Source organism: Archocentrus centrarchus, chromosome 9 (genome assembly GCF_007364275.1).
Source record: "Archocentrus centrarchus isolate MPI-CPG fArcCen1 chromosome 9, fArcCen1, whole genome shotgun sequence".
Taxonomy (NCBI): domain Eukaryota; kingdom Metazoa; phylum Chordata; class Actinopteri; order Cichliformes; family Cichlidae; genus Archocentrus; species Archocentrus centrarchus.
In genome coordinates, this window is record NC_044354.1 from 14,292,823 (window position 1) to 14,311,004 (window position 18,182).

Genomic DNA, 18,182 nt, shown 5'->3' on the forward strand with positions numbered 1-18,182 from the left:
TGCTTGTCTGTGTTCCATCTGGTATTTCTGTTTGTTGAGTTTGACAGAAGAATGAACATAGCTTGCGTTGCATAATAAAGTTGAACTCCGTGTACCAACAGTATTATGATAGAAATGTTTCAGTGTTCGGTTTCTGTGTGTCTTCATGGACTTTTTTCCAGAAGTTTTAGATGTGCTTACTTTATCCTTTTGTAACCTGCTCATGTTATTTTTTTCTACTCCACGTGATGAAACTTACTTAGGTGTATGTTTGTTCTCCCTTCTTGTGTGTGTGTCTTCACTGCAGATGGTGAGTCACGCCCTCTCTCTCCCAGATCATCTCAGTGGATAGCCGGCCACACAAAGCTGAAAGGATCTCAGCTGGTAAATAAAACCTTCTTCCCTCGCACAGTGTGGGAGAAACTGCCACTGTGGTGCTGGTGTGGTATCTCTGTAGGCTGATAACTGGAGTGAAAGCAGCGCTGAGCGATCATCTTTCACCCGGAGCCACTCACTTTTCAGGACTTGGCCCCATAGCCGGCTGTCAGGGCAGCGCTGTCAGTGGGAACGCAGAGAGATTCTCACAATCGGCAGAGCAGCACAGATGCAAGCATCTTTCTTATGAGACTGGAGTTTTATCTATGAAGGAAAAGTCATGCTATTGTTTGGGTGACCCTCGTACAGGATTAAGACATTTTTACTGACTTTTATCTTTTTATTAGCTGGTGCCCAGTGGGGCAGTGTGTGGTGTTGTTTCTTCATCTTTATGAGTTTTCATCATTGGGCGAGTGTATCTGAGTGGCTGGGAGATCCAGCATGGCCAAGCCTCTGCTGAAGATACAGCGCTACTTCCGCAGGAAACCTGTACGATTCTTTACCCTCATCCTCCTTTACCTGACCGCTGGGAGCCTTGTCTTTCTGCACTCTGGCTTCGTCGGAGACAATGGCCCTGGAGCCCGAGGAGGCCGGGACTCTCTTATAGCGTCGGAGATGGGCAGCTGGGCTTCATCGGACACTCGGGGGCTTGGCATCATGAGTAGGGTGTTTAAGGAAAAACGGAGAAGTGGACGGAGGTTTGGTCCTCCTTGGATGAGGAAGGCCAGAAAAGAGGGCCAGGGGGTGGCGGGCAGGGGGGGAGACTACACCAGCAACTGGAACCGTGCACTTAAAGGACGCAATGCCAAAGACCTGGATGACGGAAGAGGTGGGTGAAAACTGCTGTTGGAGTTATGCGTTTTTTAGCATGGGAGTTTTCCAAATTATCCATGTGAGCCACTTCCTTCTATTTTCTTCTACATCTCCAAATTCAAGGCAAGTTGGAAAACTGTAAAATATAAGCTGGCCCATTGCCTCTGGCCAATGCTTATTTATATATAAATCTTTTCAGGGGTTTTATAGGGCTCACACTGGGCAACACTATGGTGCACATGTATTGTACGCTGCTATTGTACATATCATTTAAATGATTCTTTTTCAATTCTTAAATATGTTGCGTGGGGCACTTTATAAAATCTCAATGTGACATATGGAAGTCTTATGAGACAGAATATTTAAACCATAAATGCTCATTATCATTTTATTCCTGTTCTTTTTTTGGCAAATTTTGCTCCTGGCTTCCATAGTAAAGAATTTAAAAAGAAATTAATATAAAATAATGATATACACACATACAGATCAGGAAGGCTTTAAAGTGATTGCAAAAAATGCTGCATCTGCATTGGACCAAAATAAATGACTCTTCAGTGCATAGTTTTTGTTATAGCTGCAAAGCGATGAGCAAAAGATTTCAGCAATTATGCAAATGTTTTACTTTTTATGACAAGCCAATTCATAATGCAAACCCACTGGCATGCACACAACCAGCTTTTGTCCCACTTCATGCTAATATGAAACAGATCCAAAAAATTACAAACTGCTGCATCTTAATGACTCGACATTACTAGCTGTAATTGGTCATGTGGGAGATCTCCTCAGAGTGGAGTGAGATGATAATTATAATTATGTGTCTTTTCTCAGTATAAATCCTTCAAGGATCTCCCCCCTCTGTTCTTCAGCTGGAGCTCCTTCACGTGTTGTGCACATGTTCACATTTTGAGTGATGTGACAACAACTGAATGATTAGCTGATTGTGGGATTAACCCTTTTATCTGTCTTTTTACAAGCTGCTGGCGTGCACCCATCCCGTCTTAAACGGTTTACATGTAAACTGAGTGCTAGCTTATTAAATCATAACGTGTTATGGAAACACCAGTGCAAGGCTGGGACGTGTCTACTCGCAGCTGACATCTCTGAGCTTGAGTCGCGCAAACATCCATCCCGCTGACTTTCCAAATGAAACCTGGACAAATTGGCTCTTTTGAGGCCAGATTTGCTCCTGGCTCTGATCTCGCTTCCTGCTCTCTGATTTTCATACTGTGTCAGTCACTTTCTGTGCTCTTGGATGAAGCGCAAGCCTTTGAAAACAAAGTCGACAGTTCATATCTCCGGCATATGAATTTATAAAATAAAAACCGACTCTTGTCCTGCTCCTTTCTCCATTGCGAAACACGAGGGAAAAAAAATTGTAAAGTAGGTCAATCTTAGGAATAAAGTAGTAATACCATTTTGTTTCTCTTGTGTCACTCTTGTGTTAACATTTTAATCTCATCAGATAAAGCAGTGACAAACATCTGCACTAGCAGGGAGACAACTTCACTGGGAATGAGCATATGCTATATGGGTGTTTCTATTTATTTATCCATGAAATCTTAAAATAGACACTTGAAAAAGCATAAATAACAGATGGATTTTTTTGCAACTCCCTTTTAGTGATGTGGGTTTCTCGTTTCTCTCCAGGGAAGCTGCACACGCAGGTGGGAGAGTTAAACTGCCATAAATATGAAACATGAGTGTGACATTACACAGTCGCCTCCAGATTTTTAACTCCAGGAAAGACTCCCAACCTCTGTAAGGGTGAAGAAGGTCAAAACCTCTGAGTCACCGTACAGTAACCTGCTGTGAATTAGAATGTAGAATATAAAACAATGCACATAGGGTGATAACCTCTTTTTTCCCCCTCCCTATTCAAGGGCAGCAAAACAAACATGTTTACAATGTACACTCAAACTGATCAAATGAAGGTCTCTCAGTCTGGCTCAGTCATCCCCCCCTCCAGCCCCACGCCTCCTTTTTCTGAAACTCTAACCTCATGGGATTGCGGCCGTACATGATGATAGAGTAATTAATAACTTCAAAGCATACATTTCCTCTCATGCATCCAGCACCACTCATTAATACGTACCATTTAACAGCCTTTTGTCTTCCAAAGGTGGTTATGTTTTGGGGTAAGAGTTTTTTTTTTTTCCTTCTCTTTTTACTCCAAATGCAATAATTCACCCTGGCTCCAAATTTAATTTAAGGGGAATATTGCAGTAAGATGCAGACTGCAGCGCATAAGCACTTTTTTGCTGTGTGGGCCAATAGCACAGACGTATGCTGCACAAATGAGACAACAGGAGCCGGCTGGAGAAAGGATATACCCAGAGCACCGTGGAAAATATAATTCACCAGCTGCAATGAGGTCATTTCCGAAGATGCTAAAATGATTGAAAACAATAATTATATCAGTGGCATCTGCAGTTTTATCATTTACTTTCATGTAATGCTAAGCAGAAGTATACTGTTCCAAACAAGAGATGCAGTTTCATCAAATCTGCATTTCCCTCCATCAAAAAGCAGATTATTTTCCAGCTCAACAATAGGTAGATTATCGTCCACTGCAGTACGCAGCATGCTGCTCAAATGCAGGCCTGTCGACCAGCACAATTAAGATAATGCAGGGGACTTGTGCTTTCCCATTTAGTTATTACCAGAGGCTCAGAGGGGTAATGGCAGAGCACAGATGGTAGGGCCTGTGTAGTATGGTTAAACAGGAGAACGTCGTTCTAATGAGAGGCAAGAAGCTGTTAAAGGGTCACTGTATGCCTCTGCAGAAGTTCACTAGAGCCCAGCCCCCACACACTTCTGAAAAATGCAGAGAGATGACTGCCACTACAGTTACAGGCCACTAGAAGGGGATGTGTGTCTTTATAAATAAATAAAGCTTCTGCCCCAGTTTGGGCTCCTATGCGCTCTGCATGAGGCTGTGTGAGAGGATACTGATGTGGATAATATTCACCTCTTATGTTTCTGACAAATGAGTTTTTATTGTTGTATATGAGCTGTCATGTTAGAAATGTAGGCCTGCACATATGCTAAAGTTATGTTTTCTCAGTACACGACTAACTGTATTTTCTCTACTTTTTCAGCAAAGTACATTGGCTGCTACATCGATGACACTCAGAAAAGAGCTCTGAGAGGAGTTTCCTTTTTCGACTACAAAAAAATGACAGTATTTCGTTGCCAGGACAACTGTGCAGAAAGGTATGACAATGGCAAACAACAGAAAGCTCATCCATTAAGCAAGTTAACCCCCTTTTTAATTTGCTGTCTTTTGATCGCCACTGAGAAATAAAAAAAGAACCTACGCTGCAAAAGAGCTAAAGGGGAGATTAAAAATCTGTTTGAGATCAGAAGTTACGTTCCCATCGTAATCAAGCTAAGAAAACTAAAAAAACTAGAAAGACTCTCGAGGAAAGGCACACAGTAGAGCAAGAACGGTAACTTCAATGCCTATTTTGTGGCTGTCCACGGGCTCTCAATCATATCACCTTTTTATATCACACAAAAAAAGTCTTTCACAGTTTTTTGACTTTTAAAGTTCAGTGTTGACTCAAAGTGACAGAATACATTTGCTGATGGTGTGAAAATCCTTGAAAATGCTCTTGGACTGGGCTAGATCGCCCAAAGTACGACCAGTGCTCCACCACAGACCACACGATATTTTAGGCATCACAGTCCTCCCAAATTTGTGTCTGCACGTTCAAAAATACCCTTTTTCTATTTAATTGTGGTCATGGCAAACAAGCTTTTCTTTTTGTATTTTTCTGTGGAAGAACTTTACTGGGCTGCCCCTTCCTCAGCCCCATTCAGCTATGGCCACATTAATCTGTTACTGGGGCCCAGGGCAAAATGAGCTGCTGGACCATTAACCCCCTTGTCTGTGTACGTGAATAGTTTTCCTGTGCTGGAGCAGTACACGGTGTCGGAACACAGTGTACAACATGAAATCACACAAGTTAAATAATATAGGTTTTAAAACCAGGTTTTGAAACAGACTCTTCAGGGCATTATGTTAAGATTACGCAACGGACCTGATCATATGTCGAAGCTCTTTCAGCTCATACTGAGCTTTAGTTCTGCTTGATATCAAAAAAATGTAACTGATGTTTGGTTGAAACATTGTGATTTTAAGTCCCGCTGATGGTGGTTTATAACATACAAAAAAACATGCCAATGTGTGTGCTGTCCAGGTGTCCACACCCTCAGGCTGTTTATTTAACCAAATTTGAGGTCCACTCACTTTTAGACAGTTGCATTTATTTAAATTTATATAATTTTATATACAGTAAAAACATCAGTTGGTGTGTTATAAGTTTGTGCAAGTGCTGTTTTACTGGCTGCCAAATAAATTCAGGGTTGTTGTTTTTTTTTTTGTTTTTTTGTTTTTTTGCATCAACGTGGTTTTCGTGTAGTAAAAATACGTGCTCCAGTTTTCAAGCCATTTATCTCACCGCTTCTCCTCCATTTGTTTCCTGTTATCCTCTCACTCTCTCTGCTACCTCGCCATCCTTCCCTCACCTCTTTTTTTTTTTTTTTTTTTTTTCCTCCCTCCCTGTGGAATACCAGGGACGGCTCCATCGAATGCATTGAATTACATCCATGACTGATTCACAGAGCAGAGAATAGGAGCAGAGAAGAGATGCCTGTTTTCAGCTCCTTCTCCTCTTAGTTCTTTCCTCTTGGAGCCGTGTTTGCCGGAGTAGCGGGTTAATAAAAACAGACAAACAAATGTGGGGCAACACATAGCAGCGCGGAGAGGCTTGGGCTTGATTGACATCCCGGGGGATTTTTCCCATGTGAGGTTTGTGTTAAACGTCTAATTGCACCTGAAAAGCCTTCTGGGACTCAGATCCTCCATGAGGCAACAGTCAGGAGGCAAGAGCCCCTGTGTGATGAATTTTAGTATACTGCACTTATTTATAATTGGCTTTGCTTAAGAGGCTTCAGAGCACATAACTTTTCTTGTTTTCACAATGATGTATTATTCTTGAATAATATTTTCATGCACTTTTCATGCATTAGTGGTTTGTTTCCATTGATTACAGCTCTTCCAGCTGCTCCAATGGATGAACTGTGCCTGTGAAGGATTAAGAAACATAATGAAGGCTCAAAACGATCACTTAAACCTCTCTGTCTCCCTACACTAACAATGCTAATCCCTTTTTTCCTCTTCTCTCCAGGGGATATATGTATGCAGGCCTGGAGTTTGGAGCAGAGTGCTATTGTGGTCATAAGATCCAGGCGCCCAATGCTTCAGAAAGCGAATGCAACATGGATTGCAAAGGAGAGAAGACCAATGTGTGCGGAGGACCCAACAGACTGTCCATCTATAGGCTGGAGCTGAGTCAGGAGTCAGCACGCCGCTGTAAGTCTGGCAATCAGCATATCGGATAACACGATACGTTGACTATTTACTACTGCTGATATAAATACTTTATATATCAGATCCACAGAATGAAATGTGAAATGGATGTGTACAATTTCTTTAGCAGTCACTTAAATCTGCTTGTCGACCTTTAAAAAGTTGTTCCACGTTTTCTTTTCACTGTAAATTTGAAAATAAAATGTTTAACGCCCTTTTCTACGATGGACCTGATTGGACGTGAGTGTGCTGAAAGTGTGTGCTTAGGCACAGGGACTGCTTTGAGGGAAAAGATTTGTTTTATTTTGGGTTATTGCCACAGTTGGGAGCAGGCTGCTCTGCTGTGTTTACCTCTTTCCCCGGAGAGCTGTTCTACCTACACAACACATCCGCCCGTGGTCTGCATCCTAAACACTCACTGCCTGCCAGTAGAACGACTTCAGCCTTGGGAGAAAAGAAAGAGCTGATTATCAGGAATAAAAAAAGAGTGGTCCTGATGTTGTAGTAATATACCTGTTAAGGTACCCGCTATAAAACTGTGGCTTTGTTTGTTCCTTTTTTGTGGTAACTTTTGTTCTTTTACATCTAAAAAAGTCCCAACCACATGGTGGGGGAACTCTTCTTATCCTTTCCTTCTTGCCTTTACGCTTCCTTTTTTCTCTTCTGGCTCCTCCTTCTTCTTAGAAATACTCTGATTATTTAGCATGTGTATCTGTACTGAATATTTGCACAGTTCAACTTGACTCTCCAGAGTGGCGTGCTACAAAGCCAGATTAATGGGTTAGTGAGTTATTTCAAGCTTAAAGTCAGAGTTTTCATTGTCACGAAGATGGCTCTACCTGGTTAGGTCACCTTGGTAACTTATGCTGAACACAGAACCTGGTCCAGAGGAGGTTATGTCCACATTTTCAGCAGTTTTTTTTTCCTGACAGCATGCTCTCTGTGTTGAAGGAATTTTATAAATGCAGCCTGCTGAGAAAGTTAAAAGGCTGCAGCACAAAATTTGCCATATATAGTCACAGTTCAGTTGGTCATGCATAAAATAAAGGCTTTTATGCTTGATCCTAATCTTCTGCCAAGTTTCTTTTTTTTTTTTTTTTCATTACACTGCTGGACCTGCAGCTACTAAACAAAGATTAGGAAATTGATCAGTGTATCCATAGGCTGGAGAATGTTAAATCAGTAGAAATAATTTCACTTTTCTGGCCACAAACAAATGTAGTTTCCACATTTCCCAACAAATTCACTTGTCTTTTATCATCTTATCTTATTTCTGTTTCAGGGTATGCAACGGTGCCAAACCTGAATGTGCTGATGTTAAAGTGCATAAATTTTAAAGCTGCAGTTGTTTCATTAGAGCACTGATTGGGGAAATAAATGCAGTTATGAATTCACAAGATTAATGATTTTCTGAAGTATCTCTCTCTGGCTTTATTTTCAGCCCCCAGTGTTGCCTTTTGCTGTTCTATTGTTACAGCCTGTTCTTTATCAATCTCTATCACCTGTTCCTCTCACAATGTCTCCGACTGAAGCAGGCAACACTCAAAAGATCATTTTTGAATGGAAGAAGAGTCAAATAATGTGCCTGAGTCCTCCTTTTATGTGAGCAACAGGAAGCCTGGATTAACCGAGGAGGTTGATAGCAACTGTTGTGATTTCCGTTATCTCTGACTGGGGGGGGTAGATTTTGTTGAGCCAACTGACACAAAGAGAGGTTGACTATGCTGAACTTGCTTCGTAGCACACCCTTCTGTTCCCCTTGCTGTTTGTTTGTTATTACTCTCATTTCTGCTTTTTATCCTTCTAACTGCTGTGCAAGCGCTTCATGTTGGCATTTTCACCTCTCACCCTGATCGTCTGTCATATGAGAACGCCTCAGAACATCAAAGAGGAAATGCAGGAAATGTGTTGAGATGACTGTTTTGCGGGCTTCACCACATAAAACCCAGCAATTAAAAGCTATAATAACCATTCACAGATGTGTTATTTATGTACCTTTTTGTTACTAAGACCTTATTATTTTGTGATATCTGGATGGATTTAAAGCCACAACATGTTAAGGCAAAGGAGGGTGACACAAACAGGATGCACTGCAGGTCTACTTCCTTGTAATGGAGAGAACGTGGCATTAAAAATGCAACTTTTAGTCAGAGAACAAGGTCAGACATAAATAAAACACACACACACACACACCTATAACTAATTTATAAGGGGGGGGGGGTTTCTTTTTTTTTTTTTTTAAAGTCTGCCACCACTGATCATTAATGCTTCCTGTAGAGGAGAGGCGAGATGAGCTCAATAGTCTTGTTTACTGGTACTGACAGCATAAATTCTGAGAGGAAGGAATACCACAGACACACAGCCCGATTTGCATATTGTACTTGGCTATGTTTGAGCAAGCAAGGTGTCTTCATCATGCTGTCTGTCACAGTGAAAAGCAGCACTTGTTTGGTTTCTTGCCTCTGTTATTAATTCTTAACAGTTTGTTGACAACAGAGACATTTTCATAAGTACTGTATATCTGTTCTGCTGACAGGTTGACAGCCTGCAATAAATGTGAAATGGATGTTTTGATTTCCTTCAGCTGTGACTTAAATCTGGGTGTCGACCTTTAAAATTGTGGCAGAAACATTCCCATCATGAATGAAAACTAATTTATCTTTTCAGTTAGGTTCAGGAGGCTGAAAACAAATGGTAAATGGCAAATTAAACACACTTAAAAGAAAAACCAAATGTATAAACAGCACATGAAAGAGAAGAGCAACTTCGCTCTGCTTTTGTCATGTATTACCTTCCCCAGCGTCAGACGATCATCACACCGCAGGGACATGAGCGCTGCTATTGGTTCAGTCGCCTGACAAGTCAGGGCCTCAATCTCAGTGCTGGCCTGACAGTGTGATATAAGCTATGCTCATTAACAATAAAACTGCCAAAAAAAAAAAAGTGTGTTGTAAGTAACACTCTGACTTGTCTGTTTCAGATGGCAGTGCCATTTTCAAAGGGTGCTTCCACCGGCCAGACAACGTCACGCTGGCTCTCCCCATCAGCGCGGTCATCCAAAACATGTCTGTGGATAAGTGTGTGGACATGTGCACAGAGAGGGTGAGTGGGTGTTGGGTATTTGTACGTTGCGTGAGTGTGTCTTCGATGTGTAACGGCTATTGTATTCCAGGAGAAATCGCTGGCTGTCCTCGCTGGAGATCTGTGTTATTGCGGCTTCCCAACTCCACTCTTCTCCCTACATGAGCTGGAGGATGAGGGCATGTGTCTCAATCGGTGCCAAGGGGAAGAATTTGAAAGCTGTGGAAACGACAAGTATTTTGTCGTCTACCAGACCCAGGTTCAAGGTAAAGTTTAGTGCTTGCTGAGCCAAACACATGTACTGTGAGTACAAAGTCCAAATAAGACTGAAGTTTAACATAGGAGGGAGTGGTGGTTAGCACTGTTGCCTCACACCAAGGGTTTGAACCCGCCTTGGCCAGGGCCTTTCTGTGTGGAGTTTGCATATTCTCCCCGTGTTAGCGTGGGTTTTCTCTGGGTTCTCTGGTTTCTTCTCACAGTCCAAATACAGGCAGTTAGTGGGGTTAGGTTAATTGGTGATAAATTACCCATAGGTGTGAATGTGAGTGGTTGTCTGTCTCTCTGTGTTGGCCCTGCGGCAGGCTGGCGACCTGTACACTGTAAACACGGATAAGTTGAATCTACTTAAAAAAACCAAGGTAACTCATTGCCTTAAACCTTTTAAGTAATGAAACAGTTTATTTAACTCAGCCTGTTAAGTAAGCACTACTCCATTTCCAGTTGAACTAAATTGTATGTTCTAATTGACCAAACTTATCTTTTATAGTTCATGAAAAAATAAAATGTCTTTTGATCAATCAATTCCCCTTTCCTTTTCATGGTTGTGTGGGGGTGGTGCCTATCCCAGCTGACAAGGTAGTAAGATGCAGGGTACACCCCGTACAGGTCACCAGCCTGTTGCAGGGCTGACACAGACAACCATTCACACCTGTGGGCAATTTAGAGAGACCAATTAACCTAACTCCAGTAACTGCATGTCTTCAGATTGTGGGGGGGAAACCCATACAGACACAGGAAGAACATACAAACCCCACACAGCAAGAGTCCCGGGCTAAGGTGGAATTGAACCCAGACTATCAGATACCTATTCTAGCTGTGCGGCAGCAGTGCTAACCAGCACACCACCATGCTGCCCAGTAACACAAATATTTTTTACAGTGTTGAACTCTGTCTGTTTAAATTTGGTAAATAAACAAACATGATAAAACTCAGCCCTGCTGAATGCTGGTACATTAACATTTACAAATAACATTTGTCCATGGAACAATAAAAAACTATACGAGAGAGCGTTGTGAACAAAAACCAAACAAAAACACCAAATATCTTCTATTCCAAACAGCGAGAGGCCTGGGCCAAGCCAGAATTGAACCCAGACCTTCTAGCTGGCATTCTACCTGTGAGGTAGCAGTGCTAACCATCACGCCACCATGCAGCTGCGCCTCAATCCAGTCTGTTAAAACTGGTATAAACTAGATTTTTAGCAGGTGCAAAACTTGATGATATTAAGTTGTTTGAACTCAAACACATGATTACAATAAGATAGACCATCAAAACGTACAGTCTACTCAGCATTAACAAGTAATGTTCACATTCTAGGCAATTTTAAGTAATGTGAACTCAATATTTTGAAGTGGAATCAAAATCTGGGTTTACAGTGTACAGGGTGTACCCTGCCTCTCACACTGTGACAGCTGGGACAGGCTCCAGCTTGGATGAAGGGTTTAGCACAGTCTAAAGTATAACACTTACAGCATTCAAGTGTGAAGTACCTGCATTAGTCTGAATTTTGTTCAGCTTTTAACAAATTGTGCACAAATGTAAGGTTTCAAAATTAGTTGAACACTGACTGTTGACCCTGAACTGTATTTGATTCTGTGTATGAGGTGATTTAATCTGGGGTGGATTCAAGGTGTGATCATGCAATTAAGATCATAATTTTTTTAAAAATGGTAGAATTTGAAAATAGGCAGCCATTCTCCTGCAGTTTTGCCCCATCTGTTCCAAGCCCCTTCTTCCAGATGGGGCATTGTTCTCTCTAAGACTAAGTTAGTGCTGTTTTTTGGGCCTTGCATGTGATTGGCTCCAACTTCCCTGTATTTATTTCTGTACTTGTTCCACAATGTCTTTCTACGTGGACTGCTTTGCTGTTTACACCGCTCTACAGTGTGCAATTAAAAAACTTTGTGGTTTCTCCTTTTACTACCTCACACTGCTTCCAAGGCCACAGCCTTCACAGTAATGATCATTACTTGTGATAAGAACTGGGCCTGCAGATCAGACCAGGCAGATGTGCAAATACATGTAGTCAGAAGGTAATATCAGATGGTGATCCAAATGTAGCAGAAGTACTGAAAAGTGGTCCAGAGGTGAACAAGGAGCTGAAATTGAAGGGAACAGCAGCCACATTTGAATCAGTTAACTTTTGAGGTTTTTTTTAATCATCTGATCTCATCTAATTCTCTGTGATTGGCCAAAGTCCCAGAGTAGAAACAGAGCCCAGAGTGATCTATAGTTCCCTTTTAGATCACTTGAATCACAACATGCCAAAAAGGTATCACAGATTTTTGTCTGCTGACACCAAAACTGCATCACCTAACCCAGTTTATTATATCAGTTATTAAAAGCACTGGATGTCTGTTGTCAGTACCTCCAGGCTGTCCAAAAGCTACCAGCCCAATTTTTATGAAACTTCATGGAACCAAAGGAAGAGGCCATTAACTTTAGATGCAGATATAGATAAATGAGTAGTGTGGTCTTAGTCTTGGTGTGGTTCATTTGTAGAGATGTGAACATGGTAATCATACTCTGTTGCAGACCACAATGATCCTTTTGTAGGAGGCAGTCTTAGTTTTAGTTGCAAACAAACTCCAGGGCAGTTTGTTTATGGTGAGAACATGATCCAACCTTGATCCAACTCAGAGGTGTATGTTGAAAGTCTGAGCAAAACACCGTCCTGCCGTCAAGTATACTTTGCATTCTGGGATGCCGCAGGGTGCCACAGACATGCAGAGTGCACAGATTGTAGCATTTAGCTGTGAGTTGAACTGAGGGAACCAGATATGAATGTTGGGCGTAAATATGTTATCCAACAGTCCAGAGCACAGCACGTTCTTCCTTTATTTACTTTTGTTGCTTCTGCAACACGCGCATCTGAACGTTGTCATGTGGTTTGCAATGACGCATTTGAGTCCACTTGGATTTTTCTCTGTGTGAACAGAAACCAAACCACGGGAAAAAAGCTACAATTTTGCAAACTCATCAAGTAATTTGACCCAGAGTGAACAAATGTTGCGGGTCCCATGACTTGCTGTATCACAGGTTGGTTGGTTGGTGTGTTGGTTCAGTATCCTGTGGTTCCCTGTAAAACACAGATGCAACTGTCAGAGGAATGAAGACATGAACCACTCATTTCTGTTCCCAAATGTTCTCTTTTATTACAAAGACTTAAAAACATCAAATAAATGTGCAGATGTTCCCTCGTGCAACCATGTCTCTTTGTTTCAGTGTCCATTGTTTGCTTCACTTGCTGCATGTCAGCGACAGATATGACTCGTAGTTTCAAACTGTATAAACCAACTCAACATCGAGATTCAGTCAGGAGCATCGAACCTCCCAGGTTACACGGCTTCAATCATGCAGTGCAGTTCAGCCAGTTAGAAATTCTCGCTTAACAGCATAAATCACAGCCTTTGAGTTACTTTAAGTAAACTGCTCTCATTTGTGAATTTTTAACATGTCATGTTAATAAGCTCAGAATTTCAAAGAAATGACAAACTAACAAAACCGAGTCACCCTTTAAAACTTAACCCAAAGCATTTTCAAACACATATGTCAAGTGTTCAGGACCCCATTATTGAAAATACATCTACACAATCACAATATCAGTACACTGTGAAGCTTAAAAATATTGTTGATTGTAACATGGCTCCTACCTTTCTTTCCTTACGATGCCATGGCAACAAACTAAACTAAGACAAACAACCTTATCCATAAAAAAAGCTCGTTACAGTGGTGCTGAAAAAAATGTTTTTGTGTCCGTGGTTTCCTAGTGTACAAACCTGCAAAGCACAGATGGAACTGTCAAAGGAATGAAGACATGAACCACTCATTCTCTGAGCAGTGGGCAGGGTCCCTAACTTAGGAAGCCCAGGTGCAATACATCAGAGCGCACTGGCTCCACTTTAATTAGTTCCACTCTCCATTTCCACCATGAAGTAAAAATAATAACCTTTTCTTTAACAACAAGTGTAATTATTTGCTTTGGCTCTTTTTCCCAATACTGACATTTTTTTTTTGCTTGTTAAAAATTGCAAAACTGAAAATAAATACAAAGCTTAAAACCACAGTGCGTGAACAATTCCAGGAATAAACACAGAAATGTCTCAACATTTTGTGCGCGCAAACAAACTATATTTGTGAACACACCCCGAGTGTGTCTGGGTAGTTTAAGCAGGAGCAGAGGGCAAGAAGGAAAAAAAAAAAAAAAATGGGTGTAATATTATTGTCTGGACTTTGCAGACATGCACATGAACTGCACAGCGTTGTGTCACATATGAGGAAGTCACACTTCTGAGTTCTTGTTAAGCAGAAACTGCGTGACATAAACCCCGTTTGAATTCTTCTGTTCGTGTAAAGATGCACACTATATGTTGTTAATCATCTGCACATAGCTTTTTTATAGTTTATCATTTTTATAGATTGTTTTGATTTTTTTCTTAATTTAAGAGTACTATATTTTTGTTTTATTCCTATTTTAATAATGTACAAATTTAAAATATTTTGTGTGTGTTTTTTTAAAAGTTTACTTAAAAGAATACTAATCTTGTTTGATAACTGAATGTTTTTTGGGTTCAGCTGTAAAATCTGCACCAGACATGCAACCCAATTCAACACTGTAATCGTCAGATTTATGGATTCTCTTTTTATTATTCCAAATATTGTTTTTGAGTTCAAAAAATTTAGAATAAGTCTGTCTTTACTATAGGCGTTGTTGTGGGCAGCAGACAGCTGTGGTTTGGATCAGCAGAATCACATTGCAGTAAACAGAAATGGAGGTTGGGGTGAACAAACACAGAAGAACGAGAATAAGCTGCTGTGGGAAATGAACTTCATGTGATTATTCTTGGTAAATTGGAAACAGAAAAAGGAACCTGTCTATTCAACAGATATTGTGTTTTTTTAACCAAAATATATCATGAATGCCTGAATGTGTTGGCGCAAGTAGGAATCGAGGGAGAACTGATGAGATTTTCTTGGTTAGTGTAAAATTACAGCACATTTGGGCCCCAATGTTACAGTCACACTAAGGAAAGCAGTAGCAGTGGCAGTTATTGTGACCGCGTGCAATGCAGTTAAGATCTTGTTGTCTTTTAAATGGTTATTTTTAAAACATGGGCTGGGTCTGCGATCACTCGTGGTCAGCTAGTGTCTTCACAAGTGGCTTTGGTGTGTCAACATGGCAAAAACCTGCAAGAAAACAGCAAGTAAATAGCAATAAAGTGGGGTCAAGCTGGCAATTACATGCAGTCCACATCTGCGTACACATTAAACAGAAACTCACATAAACTCAGAGTCCAGCCAGAACCTCACAGATGTGAAACAGAAATTCCTCCTCAAATTGTGATGTAAATGCTGCAGCATGGCAATTTGGCTGCAAAGTTACACAAGCGCTCTGCAGTTTCAGTTTTATATAGGAATCTGACTAGAATACAACCATTTGGCAACCGGTTGAGTAAAGTCCCCTACTGCAAAGTTGCAAGTAGTTGCAGATGAGTTGCTCTGTTGGGCGCAGACTGACTCAGATTGATTGCAGTGTGTTGACAATCTGTCTGTATTTATAAATTAGACAGCAATTGTTTGTAAATCTTCTCTAATCTGTCTGAGAGTGATTGCAGTCAGTCTGGGCAACCTGTGCAGTCACCTTGTGATTAAAAGTGTTCACCAAGAGGTTGAGGGTGTTGCACACAAATCTTTGCAGTCAGCTGCTGAAAAATTATTAATGCAGTCACTGGGAAACCACTGATTTTTTTTTTTTTTCCCCACTTGAAAGAAGGTTGCCATCCTATTTTTACTCTAGTGTGACTGAGTCGTAACTCAAGAATTCATACATTTCATAAGAATTCATATTATAAAATTGTACACAAATGATGAAGTGACAGCATTTTATATGTAAATGGACTAGTTCTTATATAGCGCTTTTCTACTCTGAGCACTCAAAGCGCTTATACAACATGTTTTCATTTGCCCCATTCACACCCATTCATACAAGCACTTCCATGATTAACTAGGCTAAGGGCTTTTGTTATCTAACATTCACACTCCAACGCTTGCGTCGGAGAGCAACTTTGGGGTTAAGTATCTTGCCCAAGGATACATTGGCATGCAGCCTGGAGTAGCCAGGAATCAAACCCCTGACCTTCCGATCAGTAGGTGACCTGCTCTACCTCCTGAGCTACAGTCACGCCAACAGGTTGGTCTGGATACAAATAGATTAACTGCAACTTGGTGGCTGGGAGATGCATCCAGTAGTGACTGTATCTAGTGGTTTAAAACTGGTTTTTACTATTACTGCACCTATTATTACAAAAGCAAGTGAATGACTTTCAGTATCAATTTGAAACTTTGAGCAACTTTACAAGTATTTTGCTGGGTCATGGGTAGACATTTTTTCTGTGCAGCAAAACAGTAATTTAACCTGTTGGTCTTTGTCCACTGTCAGATAACCGGTGCATGGACCGGCACTTCCTTCCCACTCGTACTAAGCAGCTGGTGGCCCTCGCCAGTTTCCCTGGAGCTGGCAACACTTGGGCTCGCCACCTTATAGAGCTCGCCACTGGTTTCTACACCGGCAGCTATTACTTTGATGGCTCCCTTTACAATAAAGGTAGGCCTCAACATGTATCTCAAATGATTCATAGACAGTCATGAATACACCTCTATGGATGCTGTGAAGTCACTCTGGCATTTCGCTGTTTCACAGGATTTAAAGGGGAGCGTGACCACTGGCGGAGCGGGAGGACAATATGCATTAAGACACACGAGAGCGGCAAGAAAGAAATCGAAGCCTTCGACTCCAGCATCCTCATGATCCGAAACCCCTACAAAGCCCTGATGGCAGAATTTAACCGCAAATACGGTGGACATATTGGATTTGCTTCTCAGGCCCACTGGAGAGGGAAAGGTAAGCTGGTGAAATCTCTGGATCAATGAATATTACATTGCACAGAAGTCTCTCATTGTACTATGAACAAAATGAAATACTTCATTAAACCGAGGCACTAAAGGCACATTTCATTTTTTGTACCGATTACATGCGATTGTGATGTGCTGAACTTTGAGTAAAGCTTCAAAGTAAGTAGAAACTTTATTGCTGCAAAATAAGAGAAAAGGAACAAACTGGGAGTTGTTCCACTGCGATATAGAATGGTGAGGAAATTGAGGAAATGCAAACAAACTCTGGCCTTGTTTAGCGGTTTGACCTAAGCCAGTGTGGCTGAGCGCAACATTTTGTTCTTGAAGCCTTTTGAAAACCATTTCCACCATTTAGCCACAGTGTTGCACATTCAGATGAATTAATTAATGCCTTATGTCAAGTCTGATTTTCATTCCCTTTCTAATCTGGGTAATGTATGTATACTTGTATAGATAGTGCTTATGCTCTGAATACTAAGCAGCTTACTTTGTTTCCTGTTTTTATGCTTTTAGCTGCAGATGTGAGATTAACACTCTACTCTTCATCGGAAAGCTATGTAATTCCAAAATGTCAAAATATACAGTTAAAAAAGCTGCTGAAATGTAGCAACAGACACTTTATTAGGTACACCTTGCAAATACAAGGTTATACCCAAGTTTGCCTTCAGAACTGCCTTAATTCTCCTTGGCATAGATTCAAGAAAGAGCTGGAAACATTCCTCAGAGGTTTTGCTCCATATTGACATGACAGTATCACACAGTTGTTGCAGATTTGTCAGCTGTACATGATGTGAACCTCCTGTTCCACTACGTCCCAAAGGAGCGTTACTGGATTGAGACCTGGTGGCTGTGGAGTGTTATTTGAGGACAGTGAATTCATTGGCATGAAACCAGTTTTCCTGCTGGAAGCAGCCATCAGAAGATTTCCAATCTTTTGTTGTCCAATTTTGGTGAACTTGTCTGAACTGCAGTTTTAGTTTCCTGTTTTTAGATGACAAGAGTGGTACTCAGTGCTGTCTTCTGCTTCTGTAGCCCATCTGCTTCAAGGTTTGAAGTGTTGCTATACAACAAGCAGCAGCCTGAACACTGATCCACAGCAGGATCGATCCATGCTTTTATATCGTTTATACCAAATTCTGACCCTACCAACCAAATGTCACAGCAGAACCTGAGACTCATGAGCCCAGACACATCATGCTGAGGTTTACAGTATGTGATGGTTGATTTATAAGCTGAAAGTTTATTACAAGTTGCAGATTACTTTTTTTTTGCTTTGTTGTGCAGTAGTTGAGACATTTTGTCTTCCATCCAGGTTGTCATTCAGCGTTGTGAAACTTTTTAATGATGAGTCAGCACAGTTTAGTCATGT

At 41.1% G+C, this 18,182-nt stretch overlaps 1 protein-coding gene across 1 annotated transcript in view; it reads left to right on the plus strand.

The window, feature by feature from the left end:
* The window catches only part of wscd2 (WSC domain containing 2), a 40,304-nt gene that overhangs the window by 19,254 nt on the left and 2,868 nt on the right, over positions 1-18,182 (plus strand). Inside the window, exons 2-8 of the mRNA XM_030736907.1 lie at positions 287-1,183; positions 4,266-4,380; positions 6,360-6,544; positions 9,522-9,643; positions 9,714-9,888; positions 16,341-16,505; positions 16,602-16,802. Of these exons, the coding sequence (XP_030592767.1) occupies positions 796-1,183; positions 4,266-4,380; positions 6,360-6,544; positions 9,522-9,643; positions 9,714-9,888; positions 16,341-16,505; positions 16,602-16,802 (1,351 nt within the window). The 5' untranslated portion in view covers positions 287-795. The remainder of the gene's footprint in view (positions 1-286; positions 1,184-4,265; positions 4,381-6,359; positions 6,545-9,521; positions 9,644-9,713; positions 9,889-16,340; positions 16,506-16,601; positions 16,803-18,182) is intronic.